Here is a 17,021-nt window from a genome sequence, read left to right as displayed (position 1 = left end):
CGGGTTCGAATCACAGACAAGTCATATCAAAGACTTAGGCTATATAAAGTATAAACTGCCACACTGCAGATATTGTAGCGATATGACCGACACATTGTTTAAGCTACATTTAAATCCAAATCACACTCAAACACACTTAACCTTGAAAAATGTTATATAATCATTCAAATGCCCATCAAACTACGAAAATATCCCTATACTTCAATGTGTGTCCTGTCACTTATAGCCCATTGCTTTTGTACAACACCGTTTTGTTTTCTGCTTTATAAGTTTTAATGGACTTTATGGACTCAAAGCAAATTTGATATTAAATTTTCTATCTAAGAGAGCCCTGGTTCTACGAGATCAAGTTATATATGGATGATGTTTCATCTAGCCATCTGTGACCTAATCATCTAGCCATCTGTCACCTAATCATCTAGCCATCTGTCACCTAATCAGATGATATTTAGTTACCAGTCTCTTTAATATGTAAATATGTAAGCTCCTTGCAAAAAGAGATTTCCCATAAAACGCTCACCAAGGATGCAGAATGAGCCAATCTTTTATTCTTTCCATTGCTAAAAGGGTGTCAGTTTTCCCATGAAATACTTATCATCAATACGTACGATGTGCCAATCTTCTATTCTTTCCATTGCTAAAAGGGTGTCAGTTTTCCCATGAAATACTTATCATCAATACGTACGATGTGCCAATCTTCTATTCTTTCCGTTGCTAAAAGGGTGTCAGTTTTCCCATGAAATACTTATCATCAATACGTACGATGTGCCAATCTTCTATTCTTTCCATTGCTAAATGGGCCGTTTTCCCATGAAATACTCATCATCAAGACACGATTTGCCAGTCTTCTATTCTTTCCATTGCTAAATGGGCCGTTTTCCCATGAAATACTCATCATCAAGACACGATTTGCCAGTCTTCTATTCTTTCAGTTAAGGCATTGTTTTTTATTTTTTTTATTTCGACATCGTAGCCATCTGCCTGTAAACAGTATTAATATTTAAAAATTATAATAGTGCACATAAGAACACTTACTAGAATGGAACGTCGTGTAGCCCAAGAAAAACAACGAAATATTTGATACAAGAAAAATTATTTTTACTAATCTTCCAGCATTTGTGATAGAAAGAAAGTAGGCAGCGATCCACGTTTTGTTCGCAATTTGTATTTAACCGTAGGCGAATGGGAACCAGCTACTGTAGAATGTCTTTATTCTTAAAATTATTTTATTTGTAATGAAATCTTACCTCAGGTTTAGAACTGCACAGGTCACACACAAACTGAAAAGATATCTTTTTACGTCTAAGGAGACCATACTTGTAGCTTGATAAACCTGTAAATAGAAACTATTTCTTAGTATCATTTAGTTAATTCTATCGACGTTCTTATGATAACATTTATTTTTAAAGACATTGGATGAACTGAAACAAGAACAACAACATGCGAGAAAGGGTCACTAGATACATAAAATTATTATAAAAAAAATGTATTTATTTTATTATGACCGTTCAATTACAGAATGATCGTAATATGATGTAGAAATAAATAAATAAATAAACTTACCAGTATTTCCACATGCTCTGTGTTGCCATAGGCCGCAAATATCGCAATCAATGGCTTGCTGACGACGGGTAACTGGTTTTCTGCAGTAAATGCACGAAGACATTGTTCGATCTATTGATTTATGTGATATTAAAACAACTAGTACCAAGAAAAGGAAAGACTGCAATTTATAGAACCACTGATAAATTTTAATGCAAACACGTGCACGAGCTTTTATACCAAACGATCTGTCGGACAATGCACTTGAAATTAAGTCCTATTAACACTTGCTGGGAACAATAGTGAACGCCAGAACATTTTTTTCTTTATGGCACCAGACAGATACACCCCTACTTATAAAATAATAAAGTTGTTTTATATGTGTATGTTTTCCCCAAAGGTATGTCGTTTGTTTACTTTATGAAAGATTTTTGAGCAAAAAATTTAAATTTTGTCGGGGTATTTATGTATTTCCCTAGTGTAATCAATCTGTAGGGTTGTTAATCCCAGTCCGGTTTTTGTCGCCTTACTCGAAATCCCTCCCCTAGAGGAAGGGATAGCCACTAAATCAAATTATCCATGCTTATTTTATTATATTTTCTTATTTGATACAATCCATCCAATGATAATTTGTCTTTGTTTATTATTTTACATTTAATTTGGGATTTTTATTTTTTATTTAATTTGGAATTTGGGCGAATAAACGGTGTGTTATAATTAAACAACAAATAAACCATATTGTTTTGTATGATTGATGATGTGTGTCGTTTCTCGCATTACCATTATACTGAGACAGGCTGTACTCGACTGAGGGTTCATACTTTATTTAATTGTACTTCTCACGACTGGAGCAGGCCGTCTCTTTAACTATTTAGAATAATGCCAAAGAATTCAGATCACAAGGGACACTTAATTATATTTTTGATCATTTTAAAGTAAAATGAAGAACGTGGTGTAATGCTGATGAATTTCTATAAATGTCCGATATTTCCATTAATGTGGGGCGAAATGTTCTGGGCCGAAACGTCCATGTACCATGTGGGGCTAAATTTCCATTGAAGTGGGGCGAAATGTCTTGGGCCGAAACGTCCAGGTATCTACCAAAAGCTAAAATGATTCGTAGCCAACTATGTATACAAGAAGAACATGTCCTACTTTTGTATATTTGTTTCTTTTTGGGTACTATTGTGCGTACTTGTTTTGCAGAAGAGTACCAAACTGGTTGGCTTAAAGCAGCTGAACAATATTTTTGCTATTACTTTGTGATTATCTATTCTTTTGGCTCAACAGCAGCTTGTTAATCAGGTTTCTTTCCAGGGCGACACATTTTCAGCTGAAAGAGGGCTTTCGTCTGTAATGTTCATTTATTTATGCTCGTGTATTGTTTATTTAAGGGTTTGCTTGTCTGTTGTGTGGGTGCTATACTTTATGTATGCTATACGTTGGAGTTTCTGGTATTGGTCTGTTTCATACGTGTGCTATTTTCGTTTGGGGATTTATTGTATTGGGGGTATGGTTGAAAGATATATTTTCGTATTTTTAATCATAAGGGTTTGTCTTATTCTGCTCCTTCTCCAGTCGTATCCTTTTATCGTCCAACTGGTATGTTCTGTAATTTTGCCTCATCCCCCTTTTTGTTCTACACACCCACCCCTAATACATTTGGTGTCTTTTTTTGGTTTAACTTCAGTTCTTGTTCTGTACGAGTGTATGTTCAGAGTGCTAAGTGTGTATGCTATACTGAATGTATGTGGTAGGTTTTTATGTTGTGTAGAATGTAGTACAATTGTGTTTGGGGGTTTCGTGGGGGGGGGGGGACAAAGGACAGCAATTATTTCTTTTCTCTCTTTGTGCTGTAAGAACATTTTTAATATTTGATTACATTGTACATGTATCTCTTTGGCTATTAATTCTTGCCTTTTGTCCGGTCCGCTTGCAGGCTTCTTTTTCTCCATATTGCTGTCAAATACTGGCTAATTCAGCTCATATGCCAGGCCGATTTTGACCATGTCAAACATTAACCCCAAAACAATGGAATACACACTTATTTTTTACGAGTAAGATAATATAAAAGGTTGATTTTCATCTTTTAAATTTACTTCAAGATAGTTATTAGAAAATTCAGTGTCAAATCTGAAGTAATCAATATAATCTATCATATTTAGATCGTTTTATTTTTAAAAGTAATTTTTCAATGTCTCGAAAAGAAAATATTTCATGTTAACTTGTCATAAATCAGGCCAGTATCCAGAATATCAAACAGTAATGCATTTAAACTGATCCAGTGCACTTTCTCATGCAAATTGTGCTTTCCATTATGTTTACAAAATAATTGTACAAGTTCTTGATGAATAAAATATTATACCATACTTCATTGTTATCATTAAATCCCCATCTACTTTTATCGTTAACTTGTCTTGAGTAAAATCTCGAACCAGTAAACCAATTAATTTTCATTTTAACCTTTGAAACATAAGAAAATATTTAATTTACATCACATATTAAATCCATTAAATATTTATTTCTGATATATACAGTGTAACCCCACTATAATGTGATAACTGGTGTCCAAAAAATTGGATCACATTAATATCAGGGTAGCGTTAATGCAAGGTTTTACGTATTTTACTTTTTCAGAGAACAACTCATTGGCACATATACGTGTATTCATGTCTAAACCTGATCCAGTACTTGCCATTTGCATTAATAGTCACATGGCAACATAGAAGTCCAATAGTCATGTGATATTACAGCAAACACCTAATGTACAAAAATTAAAATATATTAAATGAAAGTCTGATACCTTTTGTAGAAATCAGAATGAACAAATAATTCTTAAAATATTTATTTTGAGAACGACCAGAAACTTGTTGCTGTAGCAGCAATCACGAGTATCCATGTGGGATTAGGAAATATCACCCTTTGGGGTCAGCATTTCAGCCCAGAACTCAAAAGAGTTCATCCATGGCTGAAATGCCAATTTCCTGGGTTCGGTGTGAACGAATTATCAATATACTGATACTTTGCTGTACCCATACACATACCAGAAAATTGATACAAAATGATACATACCATATGCAAGTATCTTAATCTTCAGCAGTTGTCAATATTTATTAGTCATTTGCCACCTTATTCTTTAAATTGCAGATACACTCATTTTTGTTGGCTAAATTAAAAATGACAACACTCACATGCCATCTGCAAATTAGCACCACGTGATGTAGTTTGTAATTATGCCACAGCCCAAATCCCCCTTTTCCGCCAATTCCAGGGTAATTATTTTATCCCAGTAGCTTATTTGGCATAAAGTAATCAGAGTTTCCTCTGGCCCTTGTCACCCCATTTTTGATACTTGGACATTTATCTCGGGGTGTAGAGTCAGAGCCAACTGTCTATTGAAATGTTGGAATTCACCAACACTATACGGTCACACCTACATCAAATCAATAGGAAGACGATTTATTTTCTCAAAAATTGTGAGGATAACATTTGGTACATCTTTAATCTGCTGACAGATGAGACGAAACTAGCACTAATGAAATTTGATCTGGAACTTGCTATTTGCATTACTAGTCACATGACATGAATGGATGTTAAGCTAAATTTGATTGGCACATTTTGTCATGGAACAAGCCTTATATCGTAATTTTAACCTTGCAGCAAGAAAGTTTTACAAATGTGTGTTTAAAACACAGGCTACCCAGAAAACCTTAAATTCTGATTCCTAGCATGTTTCATCATCTGACGATTCTGTATGACATATGCTGGCTGACGACAGTTATGATGACAATAACTTTTAAAGTTATGAGGTATATCAGATTATATTATTGGAGTTAGGAAAGCATTAATGGAGATACCAGTTGGTGATTTTGAGCCTGAAAACGGTGTAAAATGTAAGTCTGATATACATGATGGATGGGCAAAAATAAAAAGCAAGTCGGTCAATCACCTGGTCAGCACATGTAGAAATGGTGGAATATCAAGCCAAATTAAAATACATTCAACTTAAAAGTTGAAAGCAATTTTCATTTCTTTTTGCAGTTTTGCATTGCGGGATCATATGCTGCATAACTATATTTTCTTATCAGGGTTAAGATAAACTTAACAAATAGGAATGAAAATAATGAAGATATTTATTTGATCAAAATACCTATCTCTGGTGCTATGAAGAATTCTGCATCTGATCAAATAGAGCGGCCTTAAATAGGCCTAAAATGTCGAATTAAAACCACGGACAACTAAGAGTTGTTCCATTAAAACATACATGGGACCGAGGGAAAGCACTTTTGAAGTAAAGTACTGACCCATAGATGCAATTTAGAATTTTCTTATCATTTTAATACTAATTCAGTGAAATCAATGTACTCTAGCATATATTTGTTAAAACACTGCCTTCCCTGGGTACCATGTATGTTTAAATGGAACAGCCCAAAGATGTATTTCTTTTGAAAATATTTTTGTTATCTTGTTATATGGATGAGAATGGGTTATGAACAGTTGCCATGTTTGTCTATAATCTGCATACTGGAAATACAACCACTAAGTCACATACAGCAGAGGGCACCTGTATATGCATGCAACTACCACAAACAGATCTTCAAAAGATGTAAAGATCACCATCAAGTTAATACATGTATCAATAATGTATCGTATCATAGATTGTGTATTGATATGCAGCACAGGTGTACTGTTTGACCCCAACCTTGGGTCAGATTTCCTTTTCCTGCATTGATTCTTGTGATGGATTCTTAAATCTAGACTGGCTGTGCTGAACTTGCAATTTTAATTGATCATGCTAGTGATTTTGGTAATAATAAAATGCAAGCAGTACTAACAATTCAAAGTTTCAAACAATTTGGATAGTATACTGAGAAGAAAAAAACAGCCTTAAATGTTATAAAGAGTTTATTATATATACAAATAATTGCAATTTATTAATACATGAATACCTGAAATCAAATTTAAAATGATTGCAAAACAGTTTATTTAACGCTATATGCAATTCGTATGATGACGTTTATTTCTATGTATACAAGTGTAAACAAAGTTAACAGTAAAAATGTATCTACAATTTTTTTTTGCCCACCCACCGCTGCATTTTCGTTTTTTGGTGAACAAGACCAGAAACATATGGGGGAGGGGAGCAGTAACTGAAACAAAATATTGCTGGAACAAAGTAATTGTCAAGATGTACATCTTAAAGCAATGACAATAATATTTAGGAAGTTTTATGGCAATCCATACAAATTACAGAACTATTTGTGATGATGGATGTTGGATGGAAAGGCAGTGGACTACTAGTTATTCACCAGACAAAAGATGTAGGGCTATAAAAGATATTAAACATGATGTCACAGGATTCTCTTGATGCAACAGACCAGATGTTGCCATCAAAAGCTGTATTAAGAATCACCATGGATATCAAGCACCTCCCCATAAACAGCCAAACATAATCATTTTCATACATCTAATTAAAAAAATGTAACTATTGAGGCATAAAGTACACCTTTATATTGTAAAAATATGTAAAGACACTTTCAAAAACGTTTAACCTTAAAATACACTCTATAAAAGCTGCACAATGCAACTTCTTGAGAGATAGTCCTACAATCTGAATCAAGTTGGTGTAGCATACAATATCTCAATAAAAATTTTCACAGAAAGTTAAATTCACTGATCCACACATGAAGAATGTGTTCTGATGTGCCTTCATATTACCAGCTTCCCCACGTGAATAATTAGTGACAGCAGATATGTGTGGTTTATACCTGCTGCAAAGTGTTCTGATCTGATTTGTCTTCATATTAACAGCTTGCATGTGGACATGAAAAACCACAGATGTATCACAGTTTCTCTGCACTCTTTTTCTCAGGTACATCTACAGCACACTCTTATGAAACTGAATTATCATCAACGACTTCACATTTAAGGTTTAACCCTCTTCATCTCAACTTTGTATAATTTTCAAAGTTTCTTTAAATAAACATTTTAAAGTGAATACAGTGTTTCCCTTTACGCACATTTGTGTGGCGGAGACGCACGCTGGAGAAAATTGACGCATACATTTTGTTGCAGTGCGTTTTTTTGACGCAAAGGATTTTCATAATGTGATCAGGATTTATTTAATACCCATTGCATTGGACGATGGATGGCATCATATATACCTTGAGCAGAGGCATTGAATGGTTCCTGCTTTGTTTTCTCCATGTCTTGCACTCCTCTATAGCAGAGTGCAACACAGGAACATACGAAACAATGAACCAGACTAGCATAGGTAATGTTATAACGGAGTAGCTTCCCTTAATCTCGGAAGATCTCACGCAATTTCCATCGAGCTCAGCAAGCTGTCATCTTGATGTTTACCTCAATGCTTGTTGCACAAGAAAGTGAACTCCAGATTAAAACGTCGTGCACTAAAAATCATTAGCAAAGAAAGTGAAAGAAGCAGAATACAAAAGAGTATCTGTGGATCTAACTTTAATGAGAAATGGAGAAAATAATTCCCTTGACTGGAATATGGAACTTCCATTAGGATTGCAGGTGTGACTTCTGATTGTGTGACTGCGAAGACTGCAAAAGTAAATAATTGTTTTGCGATAGGGTTTTAGAATTTTTTTTTAAATCTGCCCTCGTTCGCCACAAGATATCTGGAGAACACATTATAACCCGAGACATTCTTTCACAACAAAGAAATCAATAACTTGCAGAGACAAATGAATTATTTGGATTACAAAGTCAGCAGGTAATTGCAGATTTTGTTGGTTTTTAACTCTGCTGCAATAAAAGAAAGATCTTAAAGGTCAAGTGTAACTTATTAGAAAGAGAATGAATCATTATCCTCCTTGATATCTGGATAAATGTGTTCTAGGACGAAGTACAATGAAACCAATGATAGTACACATTTTATGAAAGACAGTAAATTAACTCCCATTTGGCTAAAAAGAACTATTTGGCTTTTTGTATTGGCTTGTTTGTAATATAATATTGCTTTATATTGATTATAAGGTGACTGTTAGAAGTAAGACTTTGAAAGAAAAATAAACTAATACAATTATTCTTTGAATGGACAATGCATCTGTTTGTTAATTGTGCATGTTGGTTTATTTGTTATGTTGAGAGAGAGAGAGAGAAAGAGAGAATGTTGTCAAAGTTGCAATATCCTTTTTCAAGCTGAAAAAGTACAAGTCATATAAAATTCTGTCAGTACATTTTTGACCCCCACATTTTTTTTTTGACCACCAGTATTGACACCAAGGTTTATTTTTAACCCTCAATTTTTGTATGTTTTATCGATCTTGGTCTCAACTGTGTCCTCAGTTGTTTTTCTAGACATAAAGCTTGTAAACATGAATCAGACACGAGACTGTAATGACATGAATCAGACATGAGACTGTAATGATTTTAAACAAATCTGAAAATTGAAAGGGGGCTCCTCATGCAGCAGGAGCCTGCTGGAGGACAGTGCATCTCATTTTGGTCAGTCTAGATTCATGTTTTTAAAAAAAAATGATCAAGGATTATTCAAGTCATTTAAACAGCTCTTGGGTCATCCCTTTTGTTCCTCTTACTGGTCATTTTTTTCACCAGTAGCAAATCTTTTTTTATATTTTTCTTCATTGCCAGTGCAGCCTTAAAAAAAAAATTATGAAAAAAAAATGCAAGTCCAAACCTTTAAAAAAATCGAGCATAGTAGCCCCTAAGGGCAGAGCCCATTGTCCTTTTCCCCCCTCCCTTAAAATACCCTGGGAAAATCTGGGGCTAAAGTGGGTATGGGTACCTAATTTAATCCCACTTGGCAAAAAAAAAAAATATATAACTTAAAAATGAAACAAAATAAAATAAACAATGTAAATTAATTAGATGTTCATAAACTCACCTGGCAGACTATATTTAGTTTCAGAGTTTTTACTCCATAAAATTAATTCCTCACATAACATTCTATTCTTTAACATAATTCACATCCTTAACCTGAAAAAGGTGTAGTACATTGCTTTTCTGCCAAAACTTGTTTACTTTTACAAAGAACTTTTTATGCATTTGGTCATCAGTTCCTGCCCGATGCCCAATTGCCTCCATGAAGAATGTAAAAAAATCTGTGATGACTGTTTCCGATTCGGGAAAGAACAACAAAATTGGAATAGTCTTGTTCCTGATTCACAAATATCATAACTTTAAGGTTTCTGATTACTCCAATGTGTTCTTGTGTATTATGAATAACAGCACTGAATAGCCTGTTGTTATTATTCAGGTCTCCTGCTTTAAAACAATGAATAATCAGCCTTTACATTTATGAAGAATTTCCCAGCACTCTTAGTGTTCCGTGTTTTTTAGGATTACCATCCTAGGTAGATGAATATCCAAAGTGCAAACAGGGTTTTTATTCACTGTGTTTTCTCATGTGTGTCTTCAGATGACCAGCTTGTGAAGTTGAATAACCACAGACATCATATTTGTAAGGTTTCTCTCCACTGTGTGTTCTCATGTGTCTCTTCAGATTTACAGCGTCTGAACAAGAATAACCACAGACATCACATTTGTAAGGTTTCTCTCCAGTGTGTGTTCTTATGTGTGTCTTCAGACTTACAGCTTGTGAACAAGAATAACCACAGACATCACATTTGTAAGGTTTCTCTCCAGTGTGTGTTCTCATGTGTGTCTTCAGTAGAAAAGCACGTGAACAAGAATAACCACAGACATCACATTTGTAAGGTTTCTCTCCAGTGTGTGTTCTCATGTGTGTCTTCAGACTTACAGCTTGTGAACAAGAATAACCACAGACATCACATTTGTAAGGTTTCTCTCCAGTGTGTGTTCTCATGTGTATCTTCAGATTTACAGCTTGTGAACAAGAATAACCACAGACATCACATTTGTAAGGTTTCTCCCCAGTGTGTGTTCTCATGTGTATCTTCAGATTTACAGCTTGTGAACATGAATAACCACAGACATCACATTTGTAAGGTTTCTCTCCAGTGTGTGTTCTCATGTGTATCTTCAGACTTACAGCATGTGAACAAGAATAACCACAGACATCACATTTGTAAGGTTTCTCCCCAGTGTGTGTTCTCATGTGTATCTTCAGATTTACAGCTTGTGAACATGAATAACCACAGACATCACATTTGTAAGGTTTCTCTCCAGTGTGTGTTCTCATGTGTTTCTTCAGATCACCAGCACGTGAACAAGAATAACCACAGACATCACAATTGTAAGGTTCTTCTGCACTCAGTTGGTGTTTAACATCTGTCATGTTTAAATTTGCATCATTATTTATATCATCACATCTCACTAAATTTGAAACTTTATCCTGTTCAAATTTCTCATTCAAATTTTTCTTTAAGGTCTGATGAAAAAGAACTCCAGAAGCACACTGATTAAACGCATTTCCTCCATGGCGAATTTTCAAGTGATCTTTCTTCCTATTATTATCTGCATGCTGTCCCCTCAATTTCACTCCTAAATGGTTTTCAACAGCAGCAAAAAGGATTTCAATCATTCTGATTTCTTCATACTTTAGTTTACATCCATGCATCTTCTTGACATGAAATGCTAGGAATACATCCATGCTGAATGAACTTCTGCACCAAGGACAGCAGTACACTTCTGAAATATAAAAGTGATTTTGTAAACTATTAATAGGCAAATATGAGACTGACATAATCTTCCAGTTGTGAACAAAAAATAAGGAAAGCCAGTATGATTTGAATTGTGAAAATGTATCCCTCCTCACAGCTGCCAACCCCCGAATAAAAAAATCCTGACTTCTTGTGACAAAAATACTGATTTTCAGGAACAATAATGATTTTTAAAATTTTAATGCATATGTAACTATTTACAACATATACAACCATCAGTAAAGTAGGACAGTGCTTTACTTAATTATTTAATGTCAAATATGCATATGTTGTACCATATTCCATTCGGATGCCCATTCAGAAGGTGCAAGAGTGCAACACTCAGACTTTTTATAGTAGCCTTTTCCACACCTTATCTTTTTCCAGTCATTATCAATTTGAATTTATCAACCTTCACTGATGATCTCAATTCTGTGTGATTTTCTTATTGAACTCTTTTTGTTCTAGCATGAGTAATCCTTTGCAATTTTACTGTCTGGAAAACTTGTGCGAAATAAATCGCCAGCAACACTAGTAACTGAAAGAGGAAGGTTAATTTCCAAAAGAAATTTAATAAACCGAATTTCGATCAAATTACATCAAGGCTCTCTCTGGTATTTATATATGTCGTGAGTTCAGGCTGAGTTGTGTATGATGAAGCAGCAAGCTGATGTTTATTAGCTTTTTCGTGCTCTTTATTTCATAGGCGCCCAATAGTGAAATCACGTTACGCATCTTGCAAAATGTAGTTTTCTCCTTTACTAGATGGTTTCACAAATTTAAACAAGACGGCACAATTGTCCTTCTAGTTGTTTTTTTGTTATTTCCTGCAGAAAATTCTGAATATTCTGCTTTCCTATTCAACATGATTAGAAGTTGAGTATTACGAAAATGAGATATAGTGACAGCGGTAACTGTTTGCGAAATCCAATATGGCAGATAAAAACGGGCATTGTAGCCTTGATTTCAAATGAACCAATCATATTGTAGAACTGTATTCCTATGTAAATGCGATACATTTCTATCAGAATGGAACCAAGTACTCGTTCTAAACTGAAAATGGCAGGAAATTTGTCAAATATTTTTAAAAAATGGAAAACGTATTTATTTGCCCAAAAAACATACACCTGTATTCAGGTCCAAAATATGGAAAAAAAAAAAAACGGGACACATGGCAGCTATGCCTCTTACTGACAAGCATAATGGAAGGCCCCCCCCCCGTACCTCTACAACATGTTTTCCCTCTGCCAAAATTCTATGGGCACCAATGCCCCCACGTTTTTCAGGGAGTTTTATAAGAATTTCTAAAAGTCTTCAAGGACATTTCTCTGACATAAAACTTTTTCCATATGTAATAAATTCTTTAACACATTAACCCCCCCGCGACAAGAATACTCAACTTACTTTACCTCCCTGATCTCCTATGTGCCTCGATAACGTGGCTGAGTTTACCTAGCTTGTATCCCGAGCACCGAGTTTGTGAGGCAGTATTTGTCTAGGCCTGTATCCTGCACGACGAGTTAAATCGGCGCAACCATTAGTTGATTTAAACCCCATTTCCTAATTATGGAGGCAACTTAACCAATATGATTTTAGCTTACATAGAGCAAACTCTGCTGAACAAAGAGAAAGAAGAAGAAAAAAAATTACTTCGATATCAGTTGATTTAGTGAACATATTTAGATGTTAAAATGATGCAAATTTACGAGAATCAGCCTCTAGAAGCAGACTTTGACTCGACTGATTCTGACAGAATTTTCTGGATTTTCATCAGCCGAGATTGATAGTGACATTGAAATAGCTATTGGAGATAACAGTGGTGGTGAATGTTGAAGAGGATGAAGAAGAAAATGAAAGAAGAGCTGATTGGTGGATCGTAAACGATAGAACACACATTGACAAGAGGCAATACACAGGACCAACAACGGATTTAGACCCTGATGCATATGAATTTAATTGTTTTGAGCTTTTTTTCCAGGATTTTTATTTCAGCTGATTTTAGATGAGACCAATCTCTATGCAAGACGAAAGCAGGAGGAGAAAGAAGACCCAAACTGGAGAGATGTTACAAAGAGAGAAATTAAAGCATGGATGGGGATGAGAGTTTGTATGAGTATTCTTCAGCTCCCTGAGACAGCCATGTACTGGTCAACAGATGCCCTATTTAGAAACCTAAGTATTAGAAGAATAATGAAGAGAGATAATATTTTCATATAAATGATAGTTGTCGAAATCCTCCCAGGCTTCAACCAGATCACAAGCTACATCATGTGTGGCCAGTGTGATGCCATTCAAAACAGATGCTTAGAAAACTACAATCCTCATCAAAATGTAAGTGTAGATGAAGCCATGATACAATTTCGAGGTAGGTTATCTTTTTGCCAGTATCTACCAACCAGGCCGACGAAGTATGAAATCAAGGTCTGGATGAGGGCTGACCCAGCGAATGGCTACACCAATGAATTTCAAACCTATACAGGTAAGGACGCAGGTACCAGAGAAGCTGGATTAGCAACACGTGTCGTTATGGACCTAACAGAAAAGATTTGGGAAAGAAACCACATAGTAAATGTAGACAATTATTTCACAAGTCCAGATTTATTCAAGACGCTTCTACAGAAAGCTACGTATGCACGCAGAACGATAAGATCTAACAGAAGAGAATATCCTATTCAGCATCTAAATAAATGAGACATTAAGGTTCAAGGGGAATTTAAAACAGTACAGCGAGAGAAAGTAACAGCCTGTATTTGGATGGACAAGAAGCACATCTACACTCTATCAACAGCAGAAGATCCAGCAGCCATAGAGAGGACAGTACAGCACAAATCCAAAAATGGACAAGTCTGGAGCACCATCTATCGTGCCAGAGTACAACAGTAACAAGAAGTGAGTAGACACGGCAGACCAGCTGAGAACACAGTACAGTACATACAGAGCAGCCAAAAATTGGTGGTTGTACCCGTTTTTGTTTTTGTTTGATATTGCAGTCACCAATGGATTCATACTAATGAGGGAATCAGAACATCATGCCAGCGGAGCAAGCACAGATGGATAAAAGCACATAGATTAGTTGATTTTAATATGAATCTGGCAAAATTACTTACTGGAGACTGATACAGCAGCACTAGCTACAAACACAAGAGGCCACTATTATAAGAATGGTGAAAAGAAGGGAAGATGTCGACAATGCAGTAAACAGAAGCAACACCATGAAGTTTTGAACATGTGTATTCAATGTAATGTTCATTTGTGTGTGGATCGTTTTAAACCATATCATGTAGATCTTTTGAAGAATCGTTAAATACATATTTAGAAAATACATTTTAGTAGCACGAGTGTGCATAACTCAAGGTTTGTTAAATGTTTAATTAGTTTTTAAATTTTAAGTGAGAATTCTAAGGAAGGAAAGTAAGTAAAGAGCAAGGAAAATATGTCTGTCTGTACACAGTATTCACAGGATATTAAGTTTACAAGAGAGATGACAAGTGGATTATCAGTGTACATAAAATATAATTATTTCATGTGTTGATAGTATTAATAATTCTGTGTGAATTCATAATGGATTGTTTATGGCAAGAGAAGCAAATTGGCAAATACATCATTCGTTTTCACCTCTATGTACGAGTTTTATTTCTGCATGTAGCATGAAATGTATACCATTATGTGTGTAATTTTATTGAGAACTGCTGTGCCAAATTTCAGCTTAATTAAATGAATACTAATAAAATAATAACAAAATTATTGCAAGTAGCCCCCCCCCCCCCCCATCTGCAAGCCAAGTGCTGTCAGTTAGTCTCAGGGATACAGGCACTGGAAGGGCTAAACACTGCTCTAGGTGATTTCTGCAAGTATGTTGCAGGGGCTGCCTAGCTGTTTGGCTCAGGGGTTAATGTGTTAACCACTGCATAAATGTGTGATCAACATAAGAACAATATAATAAATAAATGTCTAATTACTTCAATCCTATAGCCAAGATGTAACTTGATAACGTGTCACTGCCCCACAGAAATGTATCCCATTCTATTTGCTTATTTGTTGAACAGTTTTGGAACAAACAGAAACAGCAAACATTCTGGGTTATATTGTATTTGATTTTAATGTTTTATATGCCTTCTGACAAATTAAGGGAGTTTTAAATGACAAAGCAATATTTGCAAAGTTCAGTGAATTTTCAAAATAATCCCTCAAATTCAAGAATGTAACAAGGTTGTACAAGCCATGAATATAGTTTTAACTAAACACAATACTATGTAACAAATAAGAAACACTGCTTCTAGAACCTGAACAATCAATTTAATATCATTTTTTGGTCTCAATTTCTTTAAAACTAATATCACATAATTTGTTAAAGATATGAAAAGACCAACACTGACACAATTGTCTGTTCAGGGGACCATTCCTGTTTTTTTTCTCTACATTTTGTAATGATCACTTCGAATAATAGTTGTCAGCTCTTCCGTTCAACAATTAGAACTACAATTAATATAATAATTCATATATTAAATTTTAAGTTTAAAAGTCTACCAACCCAGTAATTTTACGATTCAAATAGGCGCATATTAATTCTCAGCAACTTTTCAAGGTGTTTTTAAAGACTTTCCAAAGTTTCCAAGAAGTATTTATTCTTATAAATATTTTTTCTTCAAAGTTGTTTTATCACTGCAGAAGCAAGCGCACAAAAAAAAAAAGAGAAGGAAAACATCAGCACAGCTCTAGTGCAAAGAAATGCTACTCCAAGTACAAAGGCAATTTTTAATCAGCAATGTACATCTTGAAATATACATCATCCACAGAAAGCGAGTAGTATTCTTCACATGGACTCTGATGCAGATATTATTCTTTTCAGTTCTAGATCCTTCCACTCCTAATGGGAGAAAGCAAGTATGTACTTTGGATGTGAGTTTTAGAGTCCCAGAAAAGCAAATACAAGAGTATCAGGTATTGTATTACTGTTACAGAAGTTCTATTTTCTGTTGGGCTTCAATTCAATATTTTCTGTTCAATACAAGTACCATTCTGTACTGGCTGTCAAATCTCCATGCAAAATAAGAGAAACAACATGAACAATTTTCTTTGTTGCTTCATTGAGATGCAATAACAACACACTGATATTATTACTGAAATGATACATTTACGACTCTTTGTAAATTCAGACATGAGCAAATGAATAATTACCTTCTCCACTGACATATTTTGGCTTTAAGAATGATTTTGTGTCTCTGACAATTCCAAGATCCCGTCCATACTCATTGCCATACCACACCAGCAGCTCTTTGCCAGGTTCTATGGTTTTAAAGGCTCTGTAGTAAATGTGACCATAGTACTGGTAAGCTGTCAGGTTTTGCTCAGCCTCTGTCCTTGCACAATTTATATATCTCATCCAGTTAGACTGGGCAGGGTCTCTGGCATCTATGAAGTGACTTGCCACCCCATCTTTGTAGATCTGAAAGAAGAAAAAAATAGTCAAAGATATTTGTAGTGGTTCCACCATGACAACTTTTTCAAACAGGTGTGACACCATGTCTACTGATTTCAATGGGTCTGAAATTATGAACAAATCAGAGAAGCAAATCTGGATATAAAATTTATATGAGCAAAAAGAAAGACAATTAAAAAAAATATGTAATCTCATTTTTTCCAATATATTTATTTATTTTCTGTACCAGACAAAAAATTGTCATTTCTTGACCATGGTATCATTGCAATTACTGCTTCTATTCTTCTTTAACATCTTCTAAAAATCGCCATCCACAATATCATTATTTTTGTTTAAACTTGCATGCAGACATGCCACCCTTACAATCTGACCATAAATGACACTTAAATTACTAACGGGAGGCATAAAAGTAAAAATATATATTC

At 34.9% G+C, this 17,021-nt stretch overlaps 1 protein-coding gene across 1 annotated transcript in view; it reads right to left on the bottom strand.

The window, feature by feature from the left end:
- Positions 1-6,429: 6,429 nt before the first annotated feature.
- LOC149789892 (histone-lysine N-methyltransferase PRDM9-like) overlaps positions 6,430-17,021 on the bottom strand; it is a 29,593-nt gene continuing 19,001 nt past the window's right edge. Inside the window, exons 8-9 of the mRNA XM_089973142.1 lie at positions 16,335-16,602; positions 6,430-11,145 (exon numbers count right to left, since the gene is read on the bottom strand). Of these exons, the coding sequence (XP_089829268.1) occupies positions 9,920-11,145; positions 16,335-16,602 (1,494 nt within the window). The 3' untranslated portion in view covers positions 6,430-9,919. The remainder of the gene's footprint in view (positions 11,146-16,334; positions 16,603-17,021) is intronic.

This window comes from Sinohyriopsis cumingii, chromosome 10 (assembly GCF_028554795.1).
Source record: "Sinohyriopsis cumingii isolate HCF-2022 chromosome 10, ASM2855479v2, whole genome shotgun sequence".
NCBI lineage: Eukaryota > Metazoa > Mollusca > Bivalvia > Unionida > Unionidae > Sinohyriopsis > Sinohyriopsis cumingii.
Note: the sequence above shows the minus strand (reverse complement) of the source record. Positions and strands in the feature narration are given on the sequence as shown.